The 27913-nt window shown below is 41.0% G+C and overlaps 1 protein-coding gene across 3 annotated transcripts; it reads left to right on the forward strand.

The window, feature by feature from the left end:
• The first annotated feature begins 994 nt into the window (after nucleotides 1–994).
• sap30l (sap30-like) lies at nucleotides 995–27795 on the forward strand. Of its 3 annotated transcripts, none has more exons than XM_072594561.1 (4): nucleotides 995–1198; nucleotides 7410–7535; nucleotides 13673–13771; nucleotides 26770–27795. In XM_072594561.1, exons 1-4 carry the CDS (start codon nucleotides 1010–1012, stop codon nucleotides 26890–26892), a joined length of 537 nt encoding a protein of 178 aa, XP_072450662.1. In that variant the 5' UTR covers nucleotides 995–1009; the 3' UTR covers nucleotides 26893–27795. The 3 variants fall into 3 exon arrangements, with proteins under 3 accessions (XP_072450662.1, XP_072450664.1, XP_072450663.1); XM_072594563.1 differs by having other exon boundaries at nucleotides 995–1093; XM_072594562.1 differs by having other exon boundaries at nucleotides 1115–2096.
• Nucleotides 27796–27913: the final 118 nt, after the last annotated feature.

Genomic DNA, 27913 nt, shown 5'->3' on the forward strand with positions numbered 1-27913 from the left:
ACACGTGCATTTTTGTACTCAAGGTTTGTTCTGTACATCTTCAAAGCTGCCCTGAACGAGAACTAGGAAATATGTGAAAGACGGCTGGCCCAGGACACTGTAAATACATCCTATCGACTCGATTTCTTTTCCTGTGCTCAACGCTTCCTGTTAACGTCACACTAAGAGCTAATTTATTATGTATGGTATTACAGGCCCGGACCGCTTCTCACTGCAAAATCAGCCATTGTGCTTTAACTTGTCATTCACACTCGCGTTGACTTTCCCCAAGCTACATCTTTACAATAGGCCTTTTTTTTTCATCCAATCGTAATTTACTACATCTCTGAGGCGGCAGAATCTTTACCTTTTTTAAAACTTAACTTTGACATTGCCAGTCTGTTGCCCGTGTACATTTTCTCGGTTAACTTATGACCTCCCAGAAAACACGTAAATTGTAAAGTCAATCCTCTTCTCTGTAGCTGCCAGATTTGGCGCAGCTATTTAAGCGACGAGCACAGAAAGTCCTTAATCATTTTGGCAGTTGAAGTGAGAAGCTTAAAACATTGTTTGTCGCGGAACAACTTAAACAGGAAGAGAGACCGTAGAATGATTGCAAAAGTGGTATTAAAAACAGACACATTCACAAACACACGATTAGGAAGATTTCAACTACACCGGTACAACATTGGAGCAAAAGAAAATGGAATTCCCCACAATGTATTGTTTTTAAAGAAAGATTTGTTTATTTGTTGGCACTTTTATAGGGTCTGTGGCAATAATCGATCCTATGACAATCTAAAACAGTTTCGTTTTACGGCAATACTTGCCGAACTGAAAAAAAACGAGACGTTAACTGCTGAGCCAAAATACAGTTTTGAGACAGAAAAAAAATCGCTGCTCTCATTTATTTTTTTACACACATAGGCTTCTTCCGTGTTTAAAGCTTTGTGCATGCGCAGAGGCTGAACGCAGCGTGCAGCCTCCTGGGAGTTGTAGTCCTCACTGCCACCTGGTAACAACACGTGACATGTGTGGCAGCGAGCCGGGAGGAACTACAGTTCCCGTGTTGCAGTGCGGGCGAAGCGGTAGCCTCCTCGGGTTTGGAACGCTGGTAATGTATCAATGCAGGGGCATTATTTCCTGGATTCCATTTGGAACGTTGGTATATGGCAACAGCTGTTCGCCAGCAGCAGCCCAAGCACTGCAGCGGGCGGACGTCAGTGTAATTTATTATATTTTGTTGCTGTCGTTTGTGTTTTTTGTTTCCATTCCCACCCTTTTACCGGCTTTTTAAAGGGGAGGGAGACGTGTGTAAGACGTATGGTGCGCGTTGCTTTATTATCCATTTAAGCTCGAGGTTTGTATTGTACGTGTGTCCAATAAGACTGAATGAAAACACCGTACTTTAATCCGGGTGGATAATTTTTCTTTCCATCTCTTTTTCTTCCTCTTCAGCACCCCTTTTTTGTCATTTTTTCTTCTGCAAAGACGCGCGTTATCGGCGCAAGAAAGCGAATAATTGTCATAAAGGGCTTTGCATGGAACAGCCCGGCCATTGTGAGCTTCTTAGAGAGTTGTAATTTTTGTTTTAAAAATAAGAATTCGATCACCCTTCTGTTCCCATCCCCCCCACCCCCGCCACTTCTCACTAAGAAAGTTGCAATATGAGTTCTTTAACCTATCGTTAAAGAGACGTTTTCTGCCATATTGAATTCTTTTTATATGTGTATATATGAGTTTTTTTTCGTTGCTTGTTGTGGAACTGAGTGCTATCGCTGGTTTCGAATCCCCACACACTTGCGTTGAGTTGATAGAACCGTTCTCTGAACCCGCTTCAGGGTTTAGGGGTAGAAGAAGAGTATTTGAGGAGAGCGAGAAAGGGGTTCCAAAGTGGGAGGGGGTTGGGGGGGCAACAGTAGGAAAAAAAAATGAACGGTTTCAGTACCGAAGAAGACAGCCGGGATGGCGGCGCCGGGGCTCCAGGCTTTGGCCACATTTGTTGTCTGGTTGATGATGGAGAGAGGTGCAACCGCCCAGCCGGCAACGCCAGCTTTAGCAAGAGAATCCAGAAAAGTATTTCACAGAAGAAACTCAAACTGGAAACCGACAAGAACGTAAGTCTGTTGACTCTTAATTGTTTCTCTCCCCTCCCCCTCTTTAAAAATAAATATACATTCTGCAAAGTAACATCGTTGGTAGAGGAAGACCGAACACATATACAGTAGTGTAGAAGCTGATGTGAAACAACATTGTCGTGCGGTCGATTAAAGGCCTGAAAATAGTAGATTTGAACTGTCTGTACAAACTTGAGCTATCTTTGTTTATTTAAAAGATTAAAATACCAGGTGGGGATTTTTCTTGTTGTTAGCTCTCTTTCTCCGGGTGGTTAAAAGGCCAGCAGTTTCCACACACGCTCGCTGTTGTGTTTAAACTGACGCTGGTGTGACCTCCAGATTAACATTGGGGAGTCTGTGGCGACGGAGTAAACGCGGTCCTTACTTGAGTTTCCCCGGGCCAGAATGTGTCATGTTCTTTTGAGTCTTCGAGTTGGTAATTGAGCAGCCCCTGAAGCAGACCAGGAAAGCTCCCGCTTTCATTCTTGATCTTGTTCTACTTCAGCTAGTCACGAGGGCGGGTGTTGGAGGGGGGGGGGGGGGGTGCTGAATCATTAGATTGATTGACTGGTTTTGAGAAAGGGGGAAATCAGCGAGGGGGTCCATGCTAATCCTGACATTCAAAATAAACAAGAGACCATTCAGACCATCCAACCACTGAGCTTGTGGCTGACCTGAGATTGACTCCATATAGCCCCTTCTCCCTATCTCTTAACATTCTTTGCTAGGAGGTGTCTATCAATCTCTGTTTAAAAAGACAGGTGCTTCACCATCAATTGCTGAAGATTTTGACAGAATTTTTTGTCTAAAATTGAAAGAGATGGTGAACAGGAAGGGGATTCAAGTTAAGGTTGATGATCAACTATGATCATATTGAGTGGGGAGCAGTCTCAAGGATGAAGGGGTTTTGCCCGAAACGTCGATTTCGCTGCTCGTTGGATGCTCCCTAAACTGCTGTGCTCTTCCAGCACCACTAATCCAGCAGTCTCAAGGGGCCAAGCCGTCTAATCTGGCTGTTTCCTGCATTGAGCATTACAAACCTTTTAGAGTAATGTATCTGAACATCACTCCTGAAAGATCTGGTCCCAATCTTTTATTTTCTGTACTTTCTGAAAACACAGAATCAGAGCAACAGTTTACACAGAGGGTGGTTAGTGTGTAGAATGAGCTTCTAGAGGGGAGTAGGGCATGTGGGCACAATTACAATGTTTAAAAGACACTTGGCTATGTATATGAATGGAAGGGATTTGAGGGATATGGGCCAAGCGCAGGTAGGTGGGATTAGTTTAGTTTGCGATTATGTTCAGTATGGACTGGATGGAGAGAAATGTCTGTGACTGTGCCATATGACTCTGTAAAAAAAAAAGTAAGCCATTTGACCCATTGAGCCTTTCAACATGACCATGGCTGGTCCTCTATCTCAATGCTGTATTCTCTCCTTGACGTTTTAGCCTCTAGAAATTTTTCAATTTCTTTCTTAAACGCTGAATTATTTGGCCTCCCTGCCTTCTGTGGTGGAGAATTTCTCACATTCGCCACCCTGAGTGAGAGACTTCACCTTGTCTGAATCTGAAGCGGCCTGCTCTGTATCCTGAGACCATGATCATGCTCCCTGACTAGCAGGAGTGTCTGTCCTCAAATGTCAGGCAAGGATATATTTTGGCTTGTGTTGGTAAAGTATTTCAGTGGGCTATCGCCTATAATTGCGACTTATTTGAAGTATTTGAGTTGAATTAGTGATGTTGGACCATACACTGACCCCACAAACTGGTGCTATATGGGCAGTGAAGGAACAATCAATTCTAGAGTATGGGAAGCTTTGGAAGAAAAGGGATTACTATAGGGTGTTGTGAAGGGATGAAGGGTGAGAAAAGAACTTGCATTTATATAGTGCCTTTCCTGCCTCAGACCAACTCAACACACTTTTTAGCCACTGAAATGATTTTAAATAATGCTCACTGCTGCCAATTTAAAGATGAAGGGTAACACAAAGCATTGTGACTGTTTTTTTTAATGATGTTGATCCGAGCAATAAAGGTTTGATCAGTAAATATTGAATTGGTGAGACCGTCCTGATCTTTGCAACAAAATCTTAAAACAACCAGCCAAGATGCCAGTCTGAGCTTCCATTCAATGGTGGCAGTGCAGTCCTCCCTCAGTACTGTACAAGAGTCTCAGACTGGATTGTGTATTCATGTCTCTGGGACACAAAACCATAAACCTTTTGGTCTCAGATGCTGAGTGACTGTGGCTGCTATCTACCAGAATTGGAGAATACATTTAATGAGAGGTGGTTTTGTATGATGTGTTCAGGAACAGAGTAGGAAAGGAGAAATCTGATTTTGTCTTGAGCTGACATTTTGCTATCTTTAACAGGGAATATCCTTTAGAAACTTTCTCTGCTGCTAATTTGAAATTTGAGTAGGGATAAGTCAGTGGGGAAAGCCATTTGATCACAAGGGCACTGCATCCAAACCCAGATGCATCCGAATTGTGCAGCTTCCATCGTTGCTGAGAGATCAAACAAATGCGTTCTGCCTAACTTTTCACATACATAGGTGAGGGTTATGAGCCTTTCAGTGCACAAGGGAACCATTCAGCCCATGCTAAACTATGAAAACCTTTTGGAAGAACTATCCTGTGTCTCCTTGCTTTTATCCATGGTGCATTGTAAACCAACTCTGCCACCACAAGTGCTTCCTTACCAAATAATCCTGAAGCTGCAGACCCATCCTGGCAGCTGCCTGTTTTGTTGGGTTGTGGCTTAGAGAGGTCTGGTCTCTGCATGGGAGCAATTTCCATCCAATAGTTCTGTGCTGAAAGTTTCTAGTATTCAGAGCAGTCAATATTGTTGTCAAATGTATTTGGCAACTGTGCCAGGGACTGCAGCTTGATGACTATTGCCTCTTGACTGTGAACACTTTGAAGCTAATTTCTGCTTCATGAGTTGGTTCGGAAGCAGGTTTGTCCGGGTCTGGAGGGCACTAAGATTTTTGTTAGTGTGCTAATAGTTATACTATGTAATATTGGGAGGAACATTGAACACTAGGTGAGCAGTTTACCTACAAAAAAGTAATGAAAAATAAGACATGTGTTGCACATCTTCCACTGACTTCTTGCACACTTCTTGTCAAGGAACCTGTACCTAAATCACTCCTCAAACAGATTTTACCACTCCTTGTTTCTAAAATGTTCAATCCTCTGCATTCTTTAATTCTGACATCTTATTCTCGATGAGTTATTTATGGCTATGATTTAAACAGGCTGTGGACTCTAAAATACCCTCCCTAAACCCCTCTAGCATTCGCTCTCACCTTCAAGAACTTCCTTCTGGCCTATCGTTTTGTCCAGGCATTTTGCTACTCATCTTAAATTAACATCAAACTTTGTAAGGAGTAGTTATGTCTGATAACAATTCTGTAAGTCACTATTTTGCTACATTTAAATCTGTCACTTAAATGTGGCCGTTGCAATTTTATGGCCAAGTGCACATTAATTGCAGTTAGTGCAGTAGCTATAGTTGGCAAGTGCCACAATAGTTGCTAACAGTCAAAAGGCTTTCCGAATGCTGCCGATGACAGTGGCAAGATTTGGGTCTGCAGTCATTTGAGTGGCACTTGAACCCACAGCCTTCTGAATCAGATGTGACTCAGTCAAGGCTGACACCTCTGTACTGGGAAATTTGCCTTTGTATCATGCAGCACACTGAACTTGCTTTCTTTGCTACGATGTCATTCACTAGGTTATTTTTAAAAGAAGTGCTGACTCAGTAATGACTTTTAAAAAGGTTATGATTTGTTCCGTCAAATTTTGACTTAGCTGATTTAAAGCTTTAAGTTTTGCTTTAGATCTGTTGCCCATCTTCAGAGTTTCCAATATCAGCTGAAAATTTCATTAAGATATTTGCGAAATGTTGTTTGGTTTAAGTATCCAATTCCACTTTACAAGTCACTACTGAATCACCACCACTACTTCAGACAGTGCACTCTAGATCAGCACCAGTTTAGCAAATAGGAAATTGCCTTGACCTCCCTGCATGCAGCTACTTCGCAACCTAACAATGACCACCACCTATGTTGCTTTTTTGGTTTGCTTTGGACATTTGGGCAATTCTATTTCCCAGTTGTGGAGTTCACACTCTTGTAAGGGGCTGCCGCTTGTTTACCTAAGTCACTGCCTTAGGGCAGTGTTGGCCTTAGTTTAATGGGTAGCATTTCCATTGTGTCAGAAGGTCATGGGTTCAAGTTCACAGGAGAAGTTGCACATCAAAATAAAAGCCTTTTTGATACTCCAGTCCAGTATTGAGGGGGTGCTGCATTGTCAGAGGTGTTGTCCTTCAGGTGAGGAATCAGTCCCTATCCCTAACCCTAACCATAACTCTATTTACACTAAGGTGGGCATTTTGAAAAAAAGACACTGTTTTGAAGGTGAAAGGGAGGTTTATCCCTGGTGTTATGATAATTTAGATGTTCCGAAAAGCAGATGATCTGGTTGCTGCTGGCATGATGCCAATTGCTTGTCTTGTACCCTATGTTGAAAAATGTGAAGCTGGAAAAACTCAGCAGGCCAGGCAGCATCCGAGGAGCAGGATAATCGACGTTTCAGGCATAAGCCCTTCAGGAATGGCTGAAACGTCGCTGCCTGGCCTGCTGTGTTTTTCCAGCATCACATTTTTTAACTCTGGTCTCCAGCATCTGCAGTCCTCACTTTCTCCCTGTCTTATTCCCTATGTCATAATGGTGATTTCATTTCATGGTGTGCATCTTAGTCCCCAAAATGTATGAAAATATTTTACAATGAGCAGCACCATATAACTGCAAGATATTCATTAACTGGCAGCATTGCCTGAATGGAAGGAACCCCATCACCAGTGATGATTCTGCCCTCCGGGTAGAATGAGTCTACAATAATTCAGGGTGTCAATGAACAGTATTTTGGAGCAGTGTAGGCTTATTTTGACTGAGATATGTGATAATTCTTCACGACTGTCTAAATAATCAGGTGTTTGAATTTTGTAATCGACTTTAATCCCAAAAGCAATCTTGTAATCTCCCCTTCCTCCCCAACACAACCCAATCAGGATAGTGCTGAGTAGGTAATGATTTTAGAGTCTCATGAAATGAATTTGCAGTAGTTGCAAACTTTTGTCAAGAACTTGGGAAGAAGTGTTTTTAACTCCAATTCAACTGTCAGTTTCCCCCTCTCTCAGATTTGAATCGTCACCATTCTGCAATGAGTTTTTTGCTTCTCGTTTCTTATGAGAATCAGTTTGTTGTAATTTGTTTTTCTTTTTGTTAAATATTTCTTTCTCAGGTTCGACATCTGTACATATGTGACTTTCACAAAAGTTTCATACAAAGTGTGCGAAACAAGAGGAAGAGAAAAGGTAGTGATGACGATGGAGGTGATTCACCAGACCATGATGCGGAGTCTCCAGAGGTAAGTGTGTGCAGCGCTGGTTGTTTCGGTGATTTTTGGTTAGGGACTTTTGCAATCCAATCGTACAATTCTACTCATACAATTCTATATCCTTCTGACATCATTATATACAAATGAGATTGTTCTATCTTCTGTATTCAAATTTTACCTCTGCAGTTTAACCCTTTAGAGGAAATGTTGACAGATGTATAGCATATTGTACAACCCAGAACACACTGTATAATTTTGGTTTTTTTGATTAATCATTGTTATACTTGGTATAAGAGAGATTGATTGCAAGATAAATATAAAGGCAAACAACCTTTAAATAAAAGTTTTTTTAAATATCCCCAAGCTACTGGAAGGGTCTTTCAAGAGTTTAAGATTAACACCATTTTTATTGTAACAAACTAAAAACACTAATGATTACACACTATTTCAATAAGCAACTTTAAACTCCAGAAGACTTCCCCCACCTCTTTTCCCCCCCCCCCCCGCACCCCCCCTCCCCCACTCCATTTAACCTTCATTCTCCTGCTATTGGACATTGGCTATGGACTAGGTAGGTCTTAGCCATTCTCCCTCCTGATGGTTTGTTTTCCCTTTTCCAGCCAGATAACCTCCAACCCCAAATTCACTTTCAAAGTGATCCCCACATCTGGCTAAAGTCTGACAGCTCTTCCAGCCTTGTGCTGACGTAGGTAGTGTCTTAAATCCAAGCGTGAGCTCTCACCTGTGTAATGAACAATAACTATCTTTACTTTTCTGCCTTCTCTCGCTTTTCATGATTATTGCAGATTTATCTGTCTGAGGGGTTCAGGGTTGCCTTTTTAAAAAAAAAAAATCCTATATGCTGATACTTCAATGCTTTCTACGACTAGTTCCTGTCTCAAACCAATGTCGGCAGAAATCACATGGGCTTTGTATCCAGGTGGAAGTGTGGAAGTGCTGATTGACTGTTTCCTAAATCAACTCTGTTCTATCTTAGAATTAAAGTGGTGACATCCATTAGTCTCTCAAAACCATGGATCTATGCCTGGGAAGTTTTGCTTCAGTCTTTGTTGGTAGAGCAGCATCTGCTGTGGCTGTAGAGGCCCACACTGGAGTGGCAGATTCGCCTGCAGCGACTGCACTTGAAGGTGTTGTCTTGGTGCAGCTGTTTTCTCGGTGGGTGCGCTTGTCTTCAGCAGCAAGCCTCAGCTTCTCTTCTCCTCTTTTTAGACCTCTGCGTAATTCCAGGCTCTAGCGAGAGTGATCGCTTGCAATGTCCTCCCACCTCTCAGCGTTCATGTTCAGTGACTTCACATCTCGCTTGCAGACATCTTTGAAATGAAGATGGGGCCGTCCTTCTGCTCTCTTGCCAGAGGCCAGATCCTCATACATCAGGTCTTTCAGGATCCTCCTGTCTGACATGCAATGCACGTGGCCCAGCCAGCGGTAATGGTATTGTTGGAGCTGGGTGTCTGGGCATGGGCCAGGACCTCATTGCTGGTGACTCTGTCAGTCCACTTGATGTCCCGGATGTGTCTCGGGCTGGGAAGGTGGAAGGTGTTGAGACGCTGCTCTTGTCTGGATTAGAGGCTCCAGGTCTCGCTGCCATAAAGCAGTGGGCTGAGGAAACAGGCCCTGTAGACAGCAATCTTAGTATTCATCAGCAGCTTTCTGTTCTCTGACTGTCTGTCAGCCTGACGAATGTTGAGGCTGCTTGTCCGATTTGTCTGTTGATCTTGGAGTCTAGGGAAAGACTGTCTGTGATGGTGGAGCCAAGGTATGTAAACTTGTGGACTATCTCAAGCTCATAGTTGTTGTTTGTAATGGTAGGGGAGTGCTCAATGCCTTGACCCAACACGTTAGTCGTCTTGGCTGATGGTCAAGCTGAAGTCCCGGCAGGGTCTTGAGCTGTCCATGAAGTGTTGCAGTTACACTTCCAGTACCACGTGATCTGCAAGCAGCATGTCTCTGATAAGTACTTCACAAACCTTGGTTTTCACCCTCAGCTGGGTCAGATTGAACAGCCTTCTGGTGCAGGTACATCAGTTGATGTTCCAAAGGTGTGCTTACATGACTGCAAAGATGGTGCCAAACAGGGTGGGGGCGAGCGCACAGCCCTGCTTCACACCGCTGTGAATGTTGAAGGCCTCCAAAGAAGAGCCGTGATGATTGATGCCCTTCATATCTCTGTGGAATGACTGAACTATCCTGAAGAGCCTCAAGTGACAACCAATCCTGGTAAGGGCTTTGAACAGGCCGTTTCTGCTCAACAACACCAAAGGCCTTTTGTGAGGTCAATGAAGATGATGTAGAATGGTTGTCTTTGCTCTCTGCATTTAATAAAGTACATCCATTTATAAAATTTGACATTCCTACCACCACCCTGTAAGACTGAGATTAGCAGTGTGAGATTAGAGTCATCACAGATGGTCTTGTCGTTGTCCACAGGTGCAGATATCTTGCGCTTTCTTCCTTCAAACAGCCTGGGCCCTCTTCGCCTTTCACAACCAAGCCACCCAATCTTGGGGAAAATTCGGGGCAAGTCTTGTGACTTTTCTGTTTCCTCATTGCACTAGATTGCAGAGAGTCCCAAAACGTAACAATCTTACGAACTTCACATTTGTGACAAATGTCTCATCCACAAGATGACATGTATGACAAAGTGCACCATTCCTTCAGTCAACCTGTGTTTTTTGTTCAGATATCTAACATTTTGGCCATGATGGCGCACTCAGAATGGTACTGTTTCATGTTAATATGCACTTTTGTGGGAGCTAACTATCAGTCAATACCTGTCCAAGTTTGGGAAGAGTTACTGTTGAGTCAAATCTGTATTTGTTAATACATTAAGTTTATTGTTTGAGGAGAGTTAACTATTTGGAACTTTGAATAACTGCTGTCAAAATCAGGTAGAATAGTGATATGACTTGGTTTAGCTAAGGGGTTATCAGACAAAGCACTTTGCTTGAGTTGACACTGAGAGTTCAAGTGTTACTCCCTAGAACTGGGTATGAAATCTAGGTCAATACTTCAGTACAGGACTGAGTGAATGTTGCACTTTTTAATTCTTGTTTTAAGGTGAGATTCTAAACTGAGGCCTTGTAAGCCCCAGAAGATAAAAGTTGAAAGATTCTATGGCTGTTATTATCTTACGGGGAAGAATAGAGTTTTTCTCTGTCCCGGTCAATATTTATCCTGACTTCAAAAGTAAACGATTGTTGCTGTTTGTGGTGCAATGGTGTGCACAAATTGGCCACATTTTCCTAAATTAGAGCAGGGAGTGTACCTTGGAACTATTCTGTTAAGTTCCAAGTGAGTGAAAGCTACGTTATAAATACAAAATCTTCCTTTCTTGTGATAATTGTGTAGCACTCCAGATCCGATCATTAACTAAAATCATGACCGAATTACCCTAGGTAGAAGAATTTGTAGTTTAACATTATGAATGGAATTGTTCCTTTTCATTGAAATGAGCTTAGTGTTCCTGGGTTATATCATTACTCTGATGCTTGGTGTCCCAAAAAGTCAAAACTAATTATTCCAGTTTTCCATTCCTGGTGGCTGGAAATATTAGGAAATATTGTTAAAGCAGGGCACTGAGATAAAAGTAATTGGGCAGATCCAAGATGGGTTTTGTGAAAGCAAAATGTTTTGCTGATCGACTGATGACTTTGTAGAAGTAACATATGCCGCCCATGAAGGGAGACCATTAGATGTACTTTATTTGGATTTCCAGAAGATATATTATACAAGTTTTTTTTTTATTCCACAATAATCTTTGGAGCACTTTATCAGTGATTAGTAGATTACAGAATCAAAGATTACAGTCTAGAAGGAGACCATTCAGCCTCTTGTGTTGCACTGGCCTATCAAATGAGCATTAAAAACTGGTGCCAATGTCCTGCTTTATCCCTGTGCCCTTGTATGTTTATTTTTATCCAAGTAATCATCCAATGCGCTCTTGAATATTTCATTTGAACAAGCCTCCTCACACTTCCAGACAGTGCATTCCATGCTACTTATCTGTTGAGTGAAAAAGTGTTTCCTCACTTCACCTCTGCATCTTTTGCAGATTATTTTAGTTCTGTGCTTCTTGTTCCTTTTTGAGTGAAAACAGTTGCCCCCATTCATCTCTATCTAGCCTGCTCATGACTTTGAAAATCTGTTTTTGAAAGCCTTTAAGCTATCTGCACTCCAAGCAGAACATTCCCAGCTCCTTCAATCTATCTTCATAACAAGTTTCCCACCTGAAACCATTCTAGTTACCTGTTTTTGCACACTCTCTCATGCTTTCTCGTTCTTCCTGAAAAGTGGTGTCCAGAACTGCACAGAGTACCTGAGGTATGATAAGTGTCTTTTACGAGTTGGATTAAAGACTAGCTGGCTAACAGAAAGCAGAGAGTAAGCATAAATGGGTCTTTCTCAGGGTGGTAAGATGTATTGAGTGGTGCTCTACAAGGATTGGTGCTGGAACTTAAATTGTTTACAATCTATATAAATTACATTGATGAAGGGATGGATTGTCAGGTTAATTACCAAAGTTGATGGCAAAGCTGGCTAGGCAAGTAAGTTGTGAAGAGGACATAGAGGCAAGGGGAGGGGAATATAGATAGTGTAAGTGAGTGAGCAATGATCTGGGAAGATGAGATATAGTATGGGAAAATGTGAAGTTATCCTTTCTGAAAAAAAATTATCAAATGGGGAGAGCGCTGAACTTTGCGGTACAAAAGGATCTTGGCGTAGTGCATGAATCACAAAAGATTAGTATGCAGATACAGAAAGTAGTTATGAAAACTGATTGAATGTTATAACTTGTTATGAGGGAAAAGAATACAACAGTCGAGAAGCTTTGCCTCAGCTATGGAAGGCAGTTAAGGCCCACATTTGGAATAGTAGTGTAGTATAGTTCATTTTATTTGGGGAAGGATGTAAATGTGTTTGAAGCAGTTCAGAGGTTTACCAGTCCAATACCTGGAATTAACAAGTTGCATTATGTAGAAAGGTCGGACAGACTAAGCTTACAGCTACTAAAGTTTAGTAGTTCTGGAGGTGATTGATGTACAGAGGCTGTTTGTTCTTGTGGGAACTTTGGGGTTCAAAATCGGGGTTGCCTAATTAAAACGGATGAAGCAATTTTTTTTCTTTGAAGGTTGACAATCTTTTAGACTCTTCTTGAAAAATGATGGAAGCAGTCCTAAAATACTTTGTGAGATAGAGGTGGATAGATTCTGGTTAAGAAATGGTATGAAAGTTTATCAGGATAAGATTGTGGCTGAGCCCACTTATTGAATGTCTGAGCAGGCTGAAGTTTTCGAATGGACAGCAGTTCATGCAGCATCAGAGAAGCTGGAAAATAGGAGTTTCTGGCAAAAGCCCTTCATCTTCGGCCCAAAACATCAATTTTCCTGCTTCTCTGCTGCCTAACCTGCTGTGCTTTTCCAGCACCACACTTATGACTCTGATCTCCAGTATCTGCAGTCCTCACTTTCGCCTGAAGTGTTTGAATGGCCTACTCCTACTCGTACTTTTATGTAGATGTCTTGTCTCCAGCCTGTCATACTCAGTCAGAGAACAGGTACTGTCCTGTCCAAACTTTGAAAAGAAAGTGGCTACTTTTGGATGGAGGTAATTGAGGGTGAGGGAAGGATGTGGCTCTGAGAACATTCATCTTGTGCAGCAGTGTAGAAACATACAGCAGAAACCAAAACCAATTGTTCGTGTTTTTTTTTAAAAGAGCAATGCTCCCTCACTCTTTGCCTATAGCCATACAACTTGGTTTCAAATTTACAACACCATAAATATTTTATTTTGTACCATTTCTGTAATTCTGTGGATTTTGTAGTATCATTTTAAACTGTTGTTTTGTATGCTCCCAATTTTAGTTTATGCCACTTAACTATCGAAGACAATGTAATCATAGTTGGAATGTTGTAATGAGCAATCTCACAGCCTGCAACTTGGTACAGACCTGTAGATGTTTGTTATTAGGGTACAGAAGTCTTGCGTTTAGCTTTTCCTTTTTTTTTCAATCCTTGTTTCCTGAAATAATCCTCTACTCATAGTCAATCATCATTTCTGTCTTTTGAGATTATTTCTAAATTTGTTTTGTGGCTGTCAACTTGATTTACCCAGAAGATACTCAAACCTGTTTTTCTTTTTTTGTTTAGGTTGATTTGTTTCAATTGCAAGTAAACACGCTGAGGCGTTATAAGAGACACTTCAAACTACAGACCAGACCTGGACTAAATAAAGCTCAGCTAGCTGAGGTATTATACATTCTCTGGTCTTTTCATTTCAGCATATTTATTTGCTGTTGTTTAACTATTGTCACAAAATAAGCTGACTGTGGGGTGTGTGACACTTTAAAATTATTTTGTCAAATATAGTTGCTGAATTGTGAATAGGATCCTACATTGAAAAGTTTGCAACATTTCTTTTTGCCCAAGTTACTAATGTGTTTTAAACTATTACATTTTAGTATGGCACACTTAGCAGGAAGTATTTAAGGCACTGTACACGATGACAATACAAGCACCAGTGAGAATAGATATCAATGGGTAATTGCACTGCCATCATCCCTGGAGATTCCCTTGCTCTAAGTTACTGGTTTGTTCTGATGTCTGTGGTTTTGTATTGTGTAATTATCCTCCAGCGACTGCTTTTTGCTGGAGAACTAATCCTGCTTCAATCAGGAGATTTTGCTATAGTTTTAGTCACACATTGCTTGTTGTAGTTTGTAGAAGCTCTCTGACATTGACCCTGTTTGATATGCAGGAATCCTCACTTAAAATTATATTTAGCGTTCCTGAAAATCACTTGAAACGACTTAATGTGAAGCATTGATTTCTATACCACTCAATGTTAAAATGAAGTAAGGTTCTTTCAGGCTTCTGTAGCAGGGAAGACTTCTTTGTACCTGCATCTTAGGAGTTTGGTGCTTTAAAATGAATAAATTCCCAAATTGATATATTATAACTTAAAATTATGTTTTTTAAAAATATAAAAGATGTCACATTATACTTGGGGAACTATCTTTAGTGGATCCTTCAAGAGTGGAGCCTAAGGCAATGTTTTGGGTCCTCCATCTCATCAGTGTCAAGACTCACTGAAAACTGAACATTTTAATCACTGGGTAAGCAGCACTACAAAAGCAAATGGATTGGATAGAGAATCTCTACTGGAAATGTTCAACACTTCATTTCCTTGGATTTCTTTGAATACATGTAAACTGCTATGGCAGTGATTTGAATTAATTCAATTCATAGATATTGGTTTTGCTACTGAGTTCACCATTTGTTATAGCATTCCCCAATTGCATTTAAGGTGGTGGTTCACCACCTTGAGCTACCACAGTGTGCCTGGTATAGATATACCTGCTGTTGGAAAGGGGGAGTGAGGTTTTTGATCTACTGACGAGAAATCTGTGGTGGTATGATTCCAGGTTCTTATGATGTGTGACTTTGGGGGAAATGACTTGCAGGTGATAATGTTATATCACGTATCAACTGCCTTCCAAGTTGTAGAATTTGCAGTTGAAGGAACTTGAGTGAGTTGCTCAAGTGTATCTTAGAGATGATATGCACTGTTGCCAACGTGCATCAGGGAATGAATGTTAAAGGTAGTGGATGGGGTGTCAGTTGAGTGGATTGCTTTGTTCTGACTGGTATTAAGCTACACTCATCCAGGTAAGTGGAGAGCTTTCCATTATACTCCTGACTTGTGCTGTGTTGATGGAAGACAGGATGCAAGTTATTCACTACAGATGTCCTAGCAGTTCTGACCTGATCTTGTAGTCGCAATATTTCACCCCCCGCCCGCGCCCCCCCCCCCCCCATCCCAGTCAGTACGTTCCCTCTTGCTGTTTGACCTCCTTAAATGCATTACCTTGCAATTATCAGAATTGAACTTCACCTGCCACTTTCTTGCCCACTTATCCATCCATCTGTATCATTTTGGAGCCCACAGTTATCCATTGCGCTATGCACAACGTGGCCAATTTTTGTGTAATCTGCAAATTTCCCAATTATGTCCCTCTTGTTCAAGTCCAAATTACTAATGTATAAATCGAATAGCAGGTGTCCCAAAACTGAGCCTTGAGGAAGACCACTTGAAGCAGCTTTCCATTTACATGAGCAGACATCATTATTACCCTTTGTTTCCTATTACTAAGCCAACTTTAGGTCGAATTTGACACACCACCCTGTATCCCGTAGGCTTTTACTTTTTTGACCAGTCTGCCATGTCACTCTTCCTTGTCACTTAAAGAATTTAGTAAAATTTGTAAGGCATGACCTTCACTTAACAAAGCCATGCTGACTACCCCTGACCAGTCCATGCCTTTCTCAGTAACAGTTTATATGATCTCTCAGTATTGATTCCAAACATTATTCACCACCGAAGTAAGACCAACTGTCCTTTTAATTGTTTAGCATTTCTTTTGTACCTTTTTAAACAATGGACCCACATTTACAGTCCTCTAGTCTTCTGACACCTCATGTCAGTCTAGTGAAGAAGGGAAAATAATCCTCAGAACATTACTATTTTGTCCCTGAACTCTTTTAAAATCCTTGAACAATCCATCCACTTTCAAGGATTCCATCTCCTCTAACTTCATGATTAGTTATTTTGTCCAGTATTTTACACTGATTTTCTCAGATTACTATATCCAAATCATCCCTTTCCATTGTGAATAGACTCAAAAAAACTCATTTGAAATGTTTGCTATATCCTTGGGGTTTCCTTTATCTTGCTAATTTTTTTTTCACGCCCTCTCTTTGATTTCCTTTTCTTTATACTTGATCCCTGTACTCCTCTAGGCGATCTGCAGTGTTGTTGTTTGTGACTAACATAAGCTTTTGTTTCGTCAGAGTCATAGAGATGTAAGCACGGAAATAGACCCTTCAGTCAACCTCGTCCATGTCAACCAGATATCCCAACTTAATCTAGTCCCATTTGCCAGCATTTGGCCCTTGTCCGTCTAAACCCTTCCTATTCACATACCCATCCGGATGCCTTTTAAATGTTGTAATTGTATCAGCCTCTACCACTTCCTCTGACTTCCTGCTGGTCCCTCTCCCCTTTGAGAACATTCTGCACCCTCTCCAAGATCTCCTTGAGCCTGGCACCAGGGAGGCGACACACCATTCTGATTTCTTGCTTCCAGCTGCAGAAACATCTGTCTGTGCATTTGACTAGAATCCCCTATCACAACCGATTGCTGGAACCTGATGTACCCCTCACTACATTAGAGCCATTCTCAGTACCAGAAACTTGTTGTTCATGTTACATTCCCCTGAGAGTCCATCATCCCCTACATTTTCCAGGATTGTATACTTGTTTGAGATGGGGATAGTCACAGGAGATTCCTACTCTGCCTGCCTACCTCCCTCTCCTAGAGTTGACCTATCTACTTGACTATCTGCAGCTTTTCCCTCTTCCTATCTGCCATCCATCACACCCCCAGCTCCTGTAAATTCCTCATTGTTGGAGCCGCAGTTAGAAGCAATCTGGTAGGCTTTGCAACCAAAGACACTTCCTGCAGACGTAATAATCGGTAACATTCAAACTCTCTCTAACCTCCCACATTCGACAGGAAGAGTACATCACTCTACTAAAGGCTACCTTTGCTCCTTCACAATCTGTAGACCCCCAAAATAGCACTGTCTTATTGTTCAAAAAAAAACACTGCTCCAGGCTAACTTAGTACTTATGGTTTATATTTTTAAGATTTAACCAAGAGACAGATCACATCAAGATAGAACCCATTCTACTCACTATTGTAGATTTACTGCAAGGTTACACTCAAAAACTATGCATTTATCTGGTCCTATGCTGTGAACTCTTCCTCACAGGTTCCTCCAAGATCAGCTATGAATTTGGTTGTTGTTAACATTTTTTTCCTAGTCTCACTCTGATGTCCAGGGATATCTGAACTCGAGCAGCAAAGACAGTAACTGTGCAGATTTGCAGTGTCAGACAGCAGTATAGGTTTCTTTCTGTGACCATGTGTTCGCTGCCTTTGTCTGTTGTCCTGCTTTTTTTAAAGTATAGTTGTTTTGATACTTGTTTCCTCAAAGTTCCAAAACAGTGCAACAGCATATAAAACAGTAATTGCTGTTCCTGGAATTCGAGGAAATCACCTCCAACACCTAAAATACCTCAAAAAAAGGCGTAGCACTTAGATCCACAATTTTTTCCCTTCCTCCATCTTGAATTACCCAGAATCTGTTTAATCTTCCCTTGTATTTTTCGAGAGAACTATGAGGGCATAGATTTGGCAATACCATTCTTATTTTTGGAGGGGGCACACTTGCCTTTTCCCCTAAGGATCTCACTTTTTGGTGCCTCCCACTGGTTTCCTACTGATTTATCCTTGAGCAGCGCTGACCAGTCCACCTCAGCCGTGTCACTTCTCAGTTTTGTAAAATTTTCTTCTCCCCAAGTTAAAACCTTTTTACTCCTGATTTACCTCTGTCCTTTTTTCTATAATAATACGACATCTAACCAAGTTGTAGTCACTCTCCCCAAATGGTAACCCACTATCAGTTTACCCATTTGCCTATCTTCATTTCCCAAAACTAAATCCAGAATTGCATCTCCTCTCAATGGGCTTGTCACCTAATGTTTAAACAAAATTCTTGAATACAGTGTATGAATTTTTCACCCTCCATGCCCCTTATTTTGTTTGAAACCCAATTGCTATTGGAATAGTTGAAGTCCTCTCTTCCTGTTATTGCTCTCTTATTCCTATAAACAGAAATCTATTGATGTATATGTTCTATCTTCTTCCTATTTGGTTGGGGGGTGGTGGTGCAGGAGTTATCTGTAGTTTGTCTCGTAAGTGTGATTGCCCACACTTTTTTGTTTTTAAGTCCTAAGCTCAACTCATAAAAGCCTCATTTGTTAATCCATTTAGTATATCATTCCTTTCACAACTGTAACAAATACTGCCACCCCTACTCTTTTTTTTTTGTCACCACTTCTATCCTGCCTGAAAACTGCATATGCAGGGATATTGAGTTGCCAATTCTGCCCTCCTTCAGCCATTATAGCAATGACGCTATGCTTCCAGCAGTCTCTTTGTGCCCTTAGTTCACCTGCCTTATTTGTAATACTCCTTGCATCAAAATATAAACAGTTCAACTCTCTTGATTTCCTTTGGGCACTTTTTAACCCTTGTTTCTTTTGTCTTTCCAGATTGCTGACGACATCACTAATTCTATCTTCTGTTTCCTCATCTGAATCTGACCCATCAAAGCGTAATTTTTGGTTCCCATTCTCCTGCCATATTAGTTTAAAACCTTACCACCAGAGCTTGCAAAAGCCTCCACAAGGGTATTTGTTCCATCTAGGTGCAACTCGTCCAGCTTATATAGGTTCCACCTTTCCCAGAAATTATGCCAATGCCTCAAGAAGCTAAGCCCCTCTCTGGTACACCATTTCTCCAGCGGTGCATTCATTTGATCGATCCTCTTATTCCTGCTGTTGCCAACACATGGCACTGGGAGGGCCTGCATTTTAACTTGCCTCCTAACTTCCTATGTTCAGCTTTCACATCCTCAATTTTTTCAATATTCTGGGCTTTCAACTTTGCGCTCAGAAGTGATTGAAACCATTTTTTTCACTTCCTCCATTTTGATAGTTGCAGATTTGTTACTGACTGATGTAATGGCCTTTTATTTTGTTGGGGTTCTTTTATTTGGGAGGTCACGAGGTTGGGTATTTTGCTCAATCTTGACCTTTTCCAGTCGCTTCAGTGACTGATAGACTTTATGCAGTGTGGTAATCTGGCTCAATTCTGTAGCAGAATCTTTCGTTGTCCATCACTTTGCATCCTTTTCAGTGGTGTAGCCCATTCAGTTGCTGCTTCTTAGTTTGATCTTCATGAAAAACTTTGCCACTAGGAATCTGGATTCTCTAGTTTGGACGCTTGTGAAAATTATTTCATCCAAACCACAGTCAGTCTTTCGTCTCACTTATGATGCAAGACTTTGTTTTTATTCCAATTTAACTAACCAAGAGATCCTGTATTTTGCATAGAACTACAGAAGTGGCAGGCAAAAGGGCTATTTGGATTGGAAATCTTTTGTGAACCCAGCAGTGGATGACTTAAAATGCCAACAATGAGGGAGGAAATTGATAATGAAAGTAAAAACAAAAATTTCTGGAAAGCTCAGCAGGTCTGGCAGCATCTATGAAGAGAAATCAGAGTTAACGTTTCGGGCGCATTTCCAACAAAGGGTCACTGGACCCGAAGCGTTAACCCTGGTTTCTCTTCATATGTGCTGCCAGACCTGCTGAGCTTTTCTAGCAATTTCTGCTGCTGCTTCTGATTTCTAGCGTCTGAGGTTCTTTGGTTTTGGTTATGAAAGTAAACTGACAAGGAATAATGAAACAAGCAGCAAGAAATTCTGACTATGTGAAGAAAAAGATTGCTAAATTAAGTGTGGGAAACTTGGATAATGCAACTGTGGAATTAATAACAGGGAGCAGGGCAACGGCAGTTAATTTAAACCAATATATTGTCGATTTTCATGGTAGAAGACACTTTATATATCCCAAAGACAAGAGATGAGCAAGGTTTTATGGGAGAAAAGATCTTGTAACAGTTGCTATCACGAGGGACAAAGTAATTGGCAAGCTAATGTGACTGAAGGCAGGCGAGTTGCCAGGTCTTAATGGCCTGCATCCAAAGATTTTAAAGGAAGTGGCTGTAAAATAGTGGAAGCGTGGGTCAAAGTATTCCGGAACTCACTGGCTTGTAGGAAGGTTCCAGCAGATTGGAAAACTGCTAATGTGGCGCCACTGTTGAAGAAGAAGTGAAACAAAGTAGGGAATTAGGCTAGTTGGCCTAACATCTTCATTGGAAAAATGCTAGAGTTCAGTGTTAAGGAAGAAATAGTGTTTAGAGAAGCTTAATGGAGTCTCGGTCAAAATGGTTTTGTAAAAGGGAAGTCAGGTTTGACAAACTTACAAGAATTCTTTGGGGATGTAACAAGTAAATTTGCATAAGACACCTGATAAGGTGCCACTTAAAAGGCTACAGCATAAGTTAGGAGCCCATGTAATGTTGCTCGTAATATTGGAGTTAATATATTAGCATGGATTCTAGATTCAGAAAAATTGTCATCAGTGGATCTTTTTCAGGTTGGAAAGACTTATCTCGTGGAGTGCCAGACGCACCAGTTCTTGGACCTCAATTGCTATCTGTATTAATAACTTTGAGGGGGCGTAATGTAATATATGAGGATACAAAAGTAGGTGGGAGTGCATGTTCTGATGTAAGAAATCTGCAAAGGGGTATGGGTAGGGAGTTGGCAAAAATCTTGCCACAGAAATATAGGAAAGTCAGATTTGGTCAGAAGAATCAAAGGCAAGGAATTATTTAAATAGAGACTTTGAAAAAAGCACAGCACAGAGGTATCTGATTTTTTTTTGTGTGTGCATAGAGCATAGTTTACATGCAGGTTCAGCAAGCAATTAAGACTTAGATATTGGAATTTAAAAGGAAGGAAGTCTTTGTTAACATTCCACAGGGTGTAGATTCACCTGCCCCTGGAGTTGTGCATACAATTTTGGTTGAGAAAGGATATATTGGCATTGGAGGCAGTTCAAAAGCGATTCACTAGACTGCCCTCTGGGGTGAAGGTCTTGACTTAACAAGAATAAGTTTAAGCCTTTATTCATTTGAGTTTAGAAGAACGAGAGATGATCTTGCTGAAACATAGACAACGTGGCCGGGTGGGGATTGATAGGATCAACATTAAGATGATATTCCAATTTGTGGGGTAATCTTGCTTAGAGGACATACTTATAGAATAAGCAAACAGTCAATTAAAACTCAGATGTGAAGAAATATCTTCTCCCAAGGAGAGGTGAATGTCTGCGGTTCTCTACTGATAGAGCTGGAGTCTGGATCACTAAAAATATTTAAAGAGGAGTTAAGATTATTGGAGTATCAGGGGAGTTGAGGACTATGAGAGCTGGTATGTCAAAGGAATTGAGGCCTGAACTACATCAGTTAAGGTCTTGATGAATGACAGGCCTACTTGATGAGGTACCATATGGCTTACTCCTACTCTTATTTATGTTCTCGTGTTCAACCAATAACATCATCTGTTATACATCTAATTATGTACCAAATTGTATTGATACTTTAAGCTTCTGTTTAACTGTCTAATTTGGGAGCTGTTCAAGAATTTTTTTTTGGTATCAAGTTTTGATTTTTATTTAGCCCATCTCTGAAGATAAATCTTGCTGGTAATACTATTTCTGATACCACAGTTTCCTAACATGATTAGGTATTTTATGTTCCTTTAAGATTTTCATTCTGCAGTAACTGGAATCTTGCCATCCTTCGTCTTGTAAAGTTTCTCCCTTGCTTCAGAGCCTTGTTAGGACTCTTGTTGCTTTCTTGTTTCCTGAAAATAATTCTGTTCAATTGCCCAGTGTGTTTCATATACATGGCTAGAGATTTTTGCTGACTCTTATTCTTGGAATGTATGAATATTCTCTCATGATCCTCTTTGTTTTGTTTTTCCTGCCCTGCCTCAGTGTATTTGTGCACTATGCTGCTGAACCCCAACAGGAGCTGCAGATTTTAAGTTGTGCAATTTTGACATGAGTTACTGTTGTTGTTTAAGGCTTCCCTGTTTGTGTAAGGGATTTCCATGCTTTGACTTGTGCAGCTGTTGGCTCACCAATTCAATGTGGGCTTAGGACTGCTTCAACAGGCCACCTCATGATTTGGCCTGTACCTCTGCCTTGGGAATTGCTTATTTCCTTTGCTCCTGAGCACTTTCTGTAGTGTTCTCTGAAGTATTCTGCTTTGTTGAGTGTTGTCACAAAATTTGTGACATCTCCTTCTCCTGAAGTGTTCTCTGTCATCAACATGCTTTTTTTTTCTTGAAGTCTCAGATTCTAATTTCTCTCATTTGTGGCACCATTTGGAAATGGTGCTGATCACCACTGGTCATGACGTTGTGGAAAGTATTCCTCTCTTGTCACCAGGTTGCATTCAGGAAGTTGTGAATTCTTTCATGCCCAAAGTGATCTATCATAGATAAGGCTATGTACTGTTCTCATCTGACTAAAAGTCTTGTTCAAGAAACAGTATATTGTATGACTGCAATTATTTACAGACTACATGAGTACAACATCTATTACTGCAGAGATTTTTTTTAGGAACACTAGGACTGAAAAGTGGAATGTAATTGCCTGACACTTTTGGCATGAATATGACCATCTCCAATAACAGACAATCTAACCTTTGCTCCTTGATATTCAATGGCATTACCGTCATTGAATCCCACACTGCCATCATGCTGTGGTTAACACTGACCAGAAACTTAATTGAATTTTCCGCATGAACAGTGTGGCTACATGAACAGGTCAGAGCCTGAAAATCTTGTAGTGAGTAACTCACCAAAGCTTGTCCACTATCTACAAGGCTCAAGTCAGGAGTGTGGATGTAATACTCTCCAGTTGTCTGGATGAGTGCCACTCCAACAGCACTCAAGGAAGCTTGACAAAAGCAGTCCACTTGATTGGCAACACATCCGCAAACATTCACTTCCACCACCACCACCACCAAAGCTCAGTAGCAGCAGTGTGTATACGGTGTACTGCAGAAATTCATCTGATTTGCTTAGACAGCATCTTCCAAACCAGTGGCCGCTTTCATCTGGCAGATCAAGAGCAGCAGGTACATGGAAGACCACCATGTGCAAGTGCCCATCCAAGCTGATCACCATCATGACTTGGAAATATATCACCGTTCCTTCAGTGTCAAAGTCCTGAAATTCCCTCCCCAATGGTGTTGAGTCCATCTACAGCACAAGGGAACTGCAGTAGTTCAAGAACACAACTCTCTGTCACCTTCTTGATAGCATCTATGGATGGCAGTAAATACTGGCCCAGCACTGAATCAAGCATTAACCCTTTCGGACCCATACAAAATAACTGCTTGATACCAGATTATTTTAATGTGCTTGGGTGAGATTTGGACACAGTCTGGATTGAAGAGTTCCACCCTCAATTGATGTCCACACATGCTATTACCTGGGGATCCTGACCAGTAATTACATGTGCCGTGTACTGATTTTCTTCCCCTACCCTTGCATTGAATTGCTGAGATTAGCTTTGGTGTCCTCAAGATTAGCATTATTGAAGTTCTAAATTGGAGAAAGGCCAATTTTGATGGTATTAGGCAAGAACTTTCGAAAGATAATTTGAGGCAGATGTTCACTGGTAAAGGGACAGCTGGAAAATGGGAAGCCTTCAGAAATGAGAAGAATCCAGAGAAAGTATATTCCTGTCAGGGTGAAAGGGAAGGCTGGTAGGTACAGGGAATGCTGGATGACTAAAGAAATTGAGGGTTTGGTTAAGAAAAAGAAGGAAGCATATGTCAGGTACAGACACGATAGATCAAGTGAATCCTTAGAATATAAAGGAAGTAGAAGTATACTTACGAGGGAAATCAGGAGGGCAAAACGGGGACATAGCTTTGGCAAATAGAATTAAGGAGAATCCAAAGGGTTTTTACAAATATCTTAAGGACAAAAGGGTAACTAGGGAGAGAATAGGGCCCCTCCAAGATCAGCAAGGCAGCCTTTGTGTGGAGCCGCAGAAAATGGGGGAGATACTAAATGAATATTTTGCATCAGTATTTACTGTGGAAAAGGATATGGAAGATATAGACTGGAGGGAAATAGATGATGACATCTTGCAAAATGTCTAGATTACGGAGGAGGAAGTGCTGGTTTTCTTGAAACGGTTAAAGGTGGATAAATCCCCAAGACTTGATTAGGTGTACCCGAGAACTCTGGGAAGCTAGAGAAGTGATTGCTGGGCCTCTTGCTGAGATATTTGTATCAGCGATGGTCACAGGTGAGGTGCTGGAAGACTGGAGGTTGGTAAACGTGGTGCCACTGTTTAAGAAGGGTGGTAAAGACAAGTCGGGGAACTATAGACCGGTGAGCCTGACCTTGGTGGTGGGCAAGTTGTTTGAGGGAATCCTGAGGGACAGGATGTACATGTATTTGAAAAGGCAAGTACTGATTCGGGATAGTCAACATGGCTTTGTGCGTGGGAAATCATGTCTTACAAACTTGATTGAATTTTTTGAAGAAGTAACAAAGAAGATTGATGAGGGCAGAGCAGTAGATGTGATCTATATGGACTTCAGTAAGGCGTTCAACAAGGTTCCCCATGGGAGCCTGATTAGCAAGGCTAGATCTCATGGAATACAGGGAGAACTAGCCATTTGGATACAGAACTGGCTCAAAGGTAGAAGTCAGAGGGTGGTGGTGGAGGGTTGTTTTTCAGACTGGAGGCCTGTGACCAGTGGAGTGCCACAAGGATCGGTTATGGGCCCTCTACTTTTCATCATTTACATAAATGATTTGGATGCGAGCATAAGAGGTGCAGTTAGTAAGTTTGCAGATCACACCAAAATTGGAGGTATAGTGGACAACAAAGATGGTTACCTCACATTACAACAGGATCTGGACCAGATGGGCCAATGGACTGAGAAGTGGCAGATGGAGTTTAATTCAGATAAATGTGAGGTGCTGTATTTTGGGAAAGTAAATTTTAGCAGGACTTAGACACTTAATGGTAAGGTCCTAGGGAGTGTTGCTGAACAAAGACCTTGGAATGCAGGTTCATAGCCACTTGAAAGTGAAGTCGCAGGTTATTAGTTTAGTGAAGAAGGCATTTGGTATGCTTTCCTTTATTGGTCAGAGTATTGAGTACAGGAGTTGGGAGGTCATGTTGCGGCTGTACAGGACACTGGTTAGGCCACTGTTGGAATATTGCGTGCACTTGTGGTCTCCTTCCTATCGGAAAGATGTTGTGAAACTTGAAAGGGTTCAGAAAACATTTACAAGGATGTTGCCAGGGTTGGAGGATTTGAGCTACAGGGAGCGGCTGAACAGGCTGGGGCTGTTTTCGCTGGAGCGTCGGAGGCTGAGGGGTGACCTTATAGCGGTTTACAAAATTATGAGGGGCATGGATAGGATAAAGAGGCAAAAGTCTTTTCCCTGGGGTCAGGGAGTCCAGAACTTGAGGGCATAGGTTTAAGGTGAGAGGGGAAAGATATATGAGAGACCTAAGGGATAGTTTTTTCACACATAGGGAGGGTCGTGTATGGAATGAGCTGCCAGAGGAAGTGGGGGAGGCTGGTACAATTGCAACATTTAAGAGGCATTTGGATGGGTATTTGAATAGGAAGGGTTTGGAGGGATATGGGCCGGGTGCTGGCAGGTGGGATTAGATTGGGTTGGGATATCTGGTCGGCATGGATGGGTTGGGCCGAAGGGTATGTTTCCATGCTGTACATCTCTATGACTCTATTACGAGCAATTTTAACGTTCCAAGATTTAAATTTGAGAGTTTATTAGTTTCTGCAACAGCATAACATGGTGAATTTGGCATTATTTTGTGTGTTTTACAATACCTATGTGACTTGATTTAGCTAACCAAGGAGTGCAACTCAGGAGAATTTTTATGACTGTCCTTTCAATGCAAAGTAATCAGTTTCTTTGTTCCTCGCTTTCCTGCTGTTGGCAATTCATTGTAGGTGAGGGATTTGTACAAGTTAGTTTACCAGTTGCTAAGTCTTGCTAGTGATTTGATTTTGTAACCTGCTTCTGTGTAGTAATTCTGCTTTCCAGAGCCTCCCCAATCCCTTTTGAATGAAACCTTTGATTCCTCAAGGAATAGTGAAACATGACTGATATTGTAATTCCCTTAATGTTTTGCAACCTCTTGTGCTGCTGGGAGGCCAGTCTTGCATGAAATGTTTTCCCTCTGATGGGAATCCAATTTATGGAGAGCTGAATTGTTGTGCATATCAACAAGGATCACTCGCGATCTCAAAATGACTGAGCAGTCTTTGGGCAGTTCTCCCATGTTTCTATTGAAATTTGGGTTTAAATATTTCATTCTTCATAGTAAGATTTTTACGTTTTCAGTTTTCTGTCTTAGTTTTTTTCAAACTGCAGATAACACAGCAATCCTGGTGTGGTTCTTGTTATCTTCTGTGCATTTGTTGATGATTTAAAAGAAGAGTATTAACTATGTATGTGATAGTTATAATCTCAATACCTTGTGCAGGTGGATATGGTTATGCAAATGGGGCAGAAAGATCATCTATACTGTACTGGGTTCCATAAGCTGCGGGGAAATGTAACACACTTTCAATGAAAATGGAAAATATGTCCTAATTTTTAAAAAAAATAAATATCATCTTTTTCTCCCCTAGACAATCAGTCGTCATTTTAGGACCATTCCAGTCAACGAAAAGGAAACTCTAGCCTATTTTATCTACATGGTGAAGAATGAAAAAATGAGGCATGATCAGAAATCTGACAGCAGCATTCACTGAAAGACATTAACTGGGCTTTTGTTGATCACAGGATCCTGCAGTGACAAGATTTCCACTTCTAAAGCCATTTTATTCTTTAAAAGCATCAGCTGAAATTGGCGTGTGATTTTCTTTGAATTCTTATGTAAAAGCAAAACGTTTGCAGTTATTATTTGCCAGTCTCAGAATTTTAATGTCTAGAATATGCTATAGTTAAATAGAGCCACGAGAAAAACAGATTCCCTTTTGCATATTTTTGTTAGCTCTTGAATGAAGTCAAGTACTGAAAGAGAAAATTACACTTGCAACACACATTCTGAGGAAGTGCTTCAGGACCTGGAGACCACCTCATTGTTTAGAATTCTTATTTTGTCCCATCATTTTGGAAGTAACATGGCTCCAATTAGTGCAACCCTGGAAACACAGAAGATGGGCAGCATTGCAGAATGCAGGAATTCAGCTCTGCATCGCAATTTATGTCGCAACCTAACTCTGGTTTAAGTTTTTTGAAACTTGGCTGGAATGGGAATTCGTAGCAAGAAAATACAACTCTGGAAAAAGAAGGATCGCAGTTGAGAATGTCGTAGCGCTTATTAATTCAATTTTTTTTTTAATGCAGCAAAACATTTATCATAGTTGGAAGTGAGACATTGTCCTGTCTGCAATACAGTGATCAATTATAAAGTTTGAACTTTTTTGTGCACCAGGATTTTCTTAAGATTGATTACAGTGTTAATTTTTTTCTGTGTGCACAAATATACAATGTACTGTACAATAACTGTCAGAATTTTTGTAATATTTACACTTGTCAGCTTCAGTGGGGTTGGGATGTGGTTGCAGAGGTACACATTTGTTACTACTGTTATCTGGCGGGCTACTTAAGACTTGATTGTCAATTTTGCATTAAACAGATGTGGACCCTAACTTTGTTATTCTTTGTTATTTGATAAGTTCGGGCAATGTTAGTGATTGTCAAAAAGTTGAACTCTAAACATTCGGGTTGTATTTCATCTTTTATTCCTCCTCAAAGGACTCCTTAAGA

This window comes from Chiloscyllium punctatum, chromosome 2 (assembly GCF_047496795.1).
Source record: "Chiloscyllium punctatum isolate Juve2018m chromosome 2, sChiPun1.3, whole genome shotgun sequence".
Taxonomy (NCBI): Eukaryota; Metazoa; Chordata; class Chondrichthyes; order Orectolobiformes; family Hemiscylliidae; genus Chiloscyllium; species Chiloscyllium punctatum.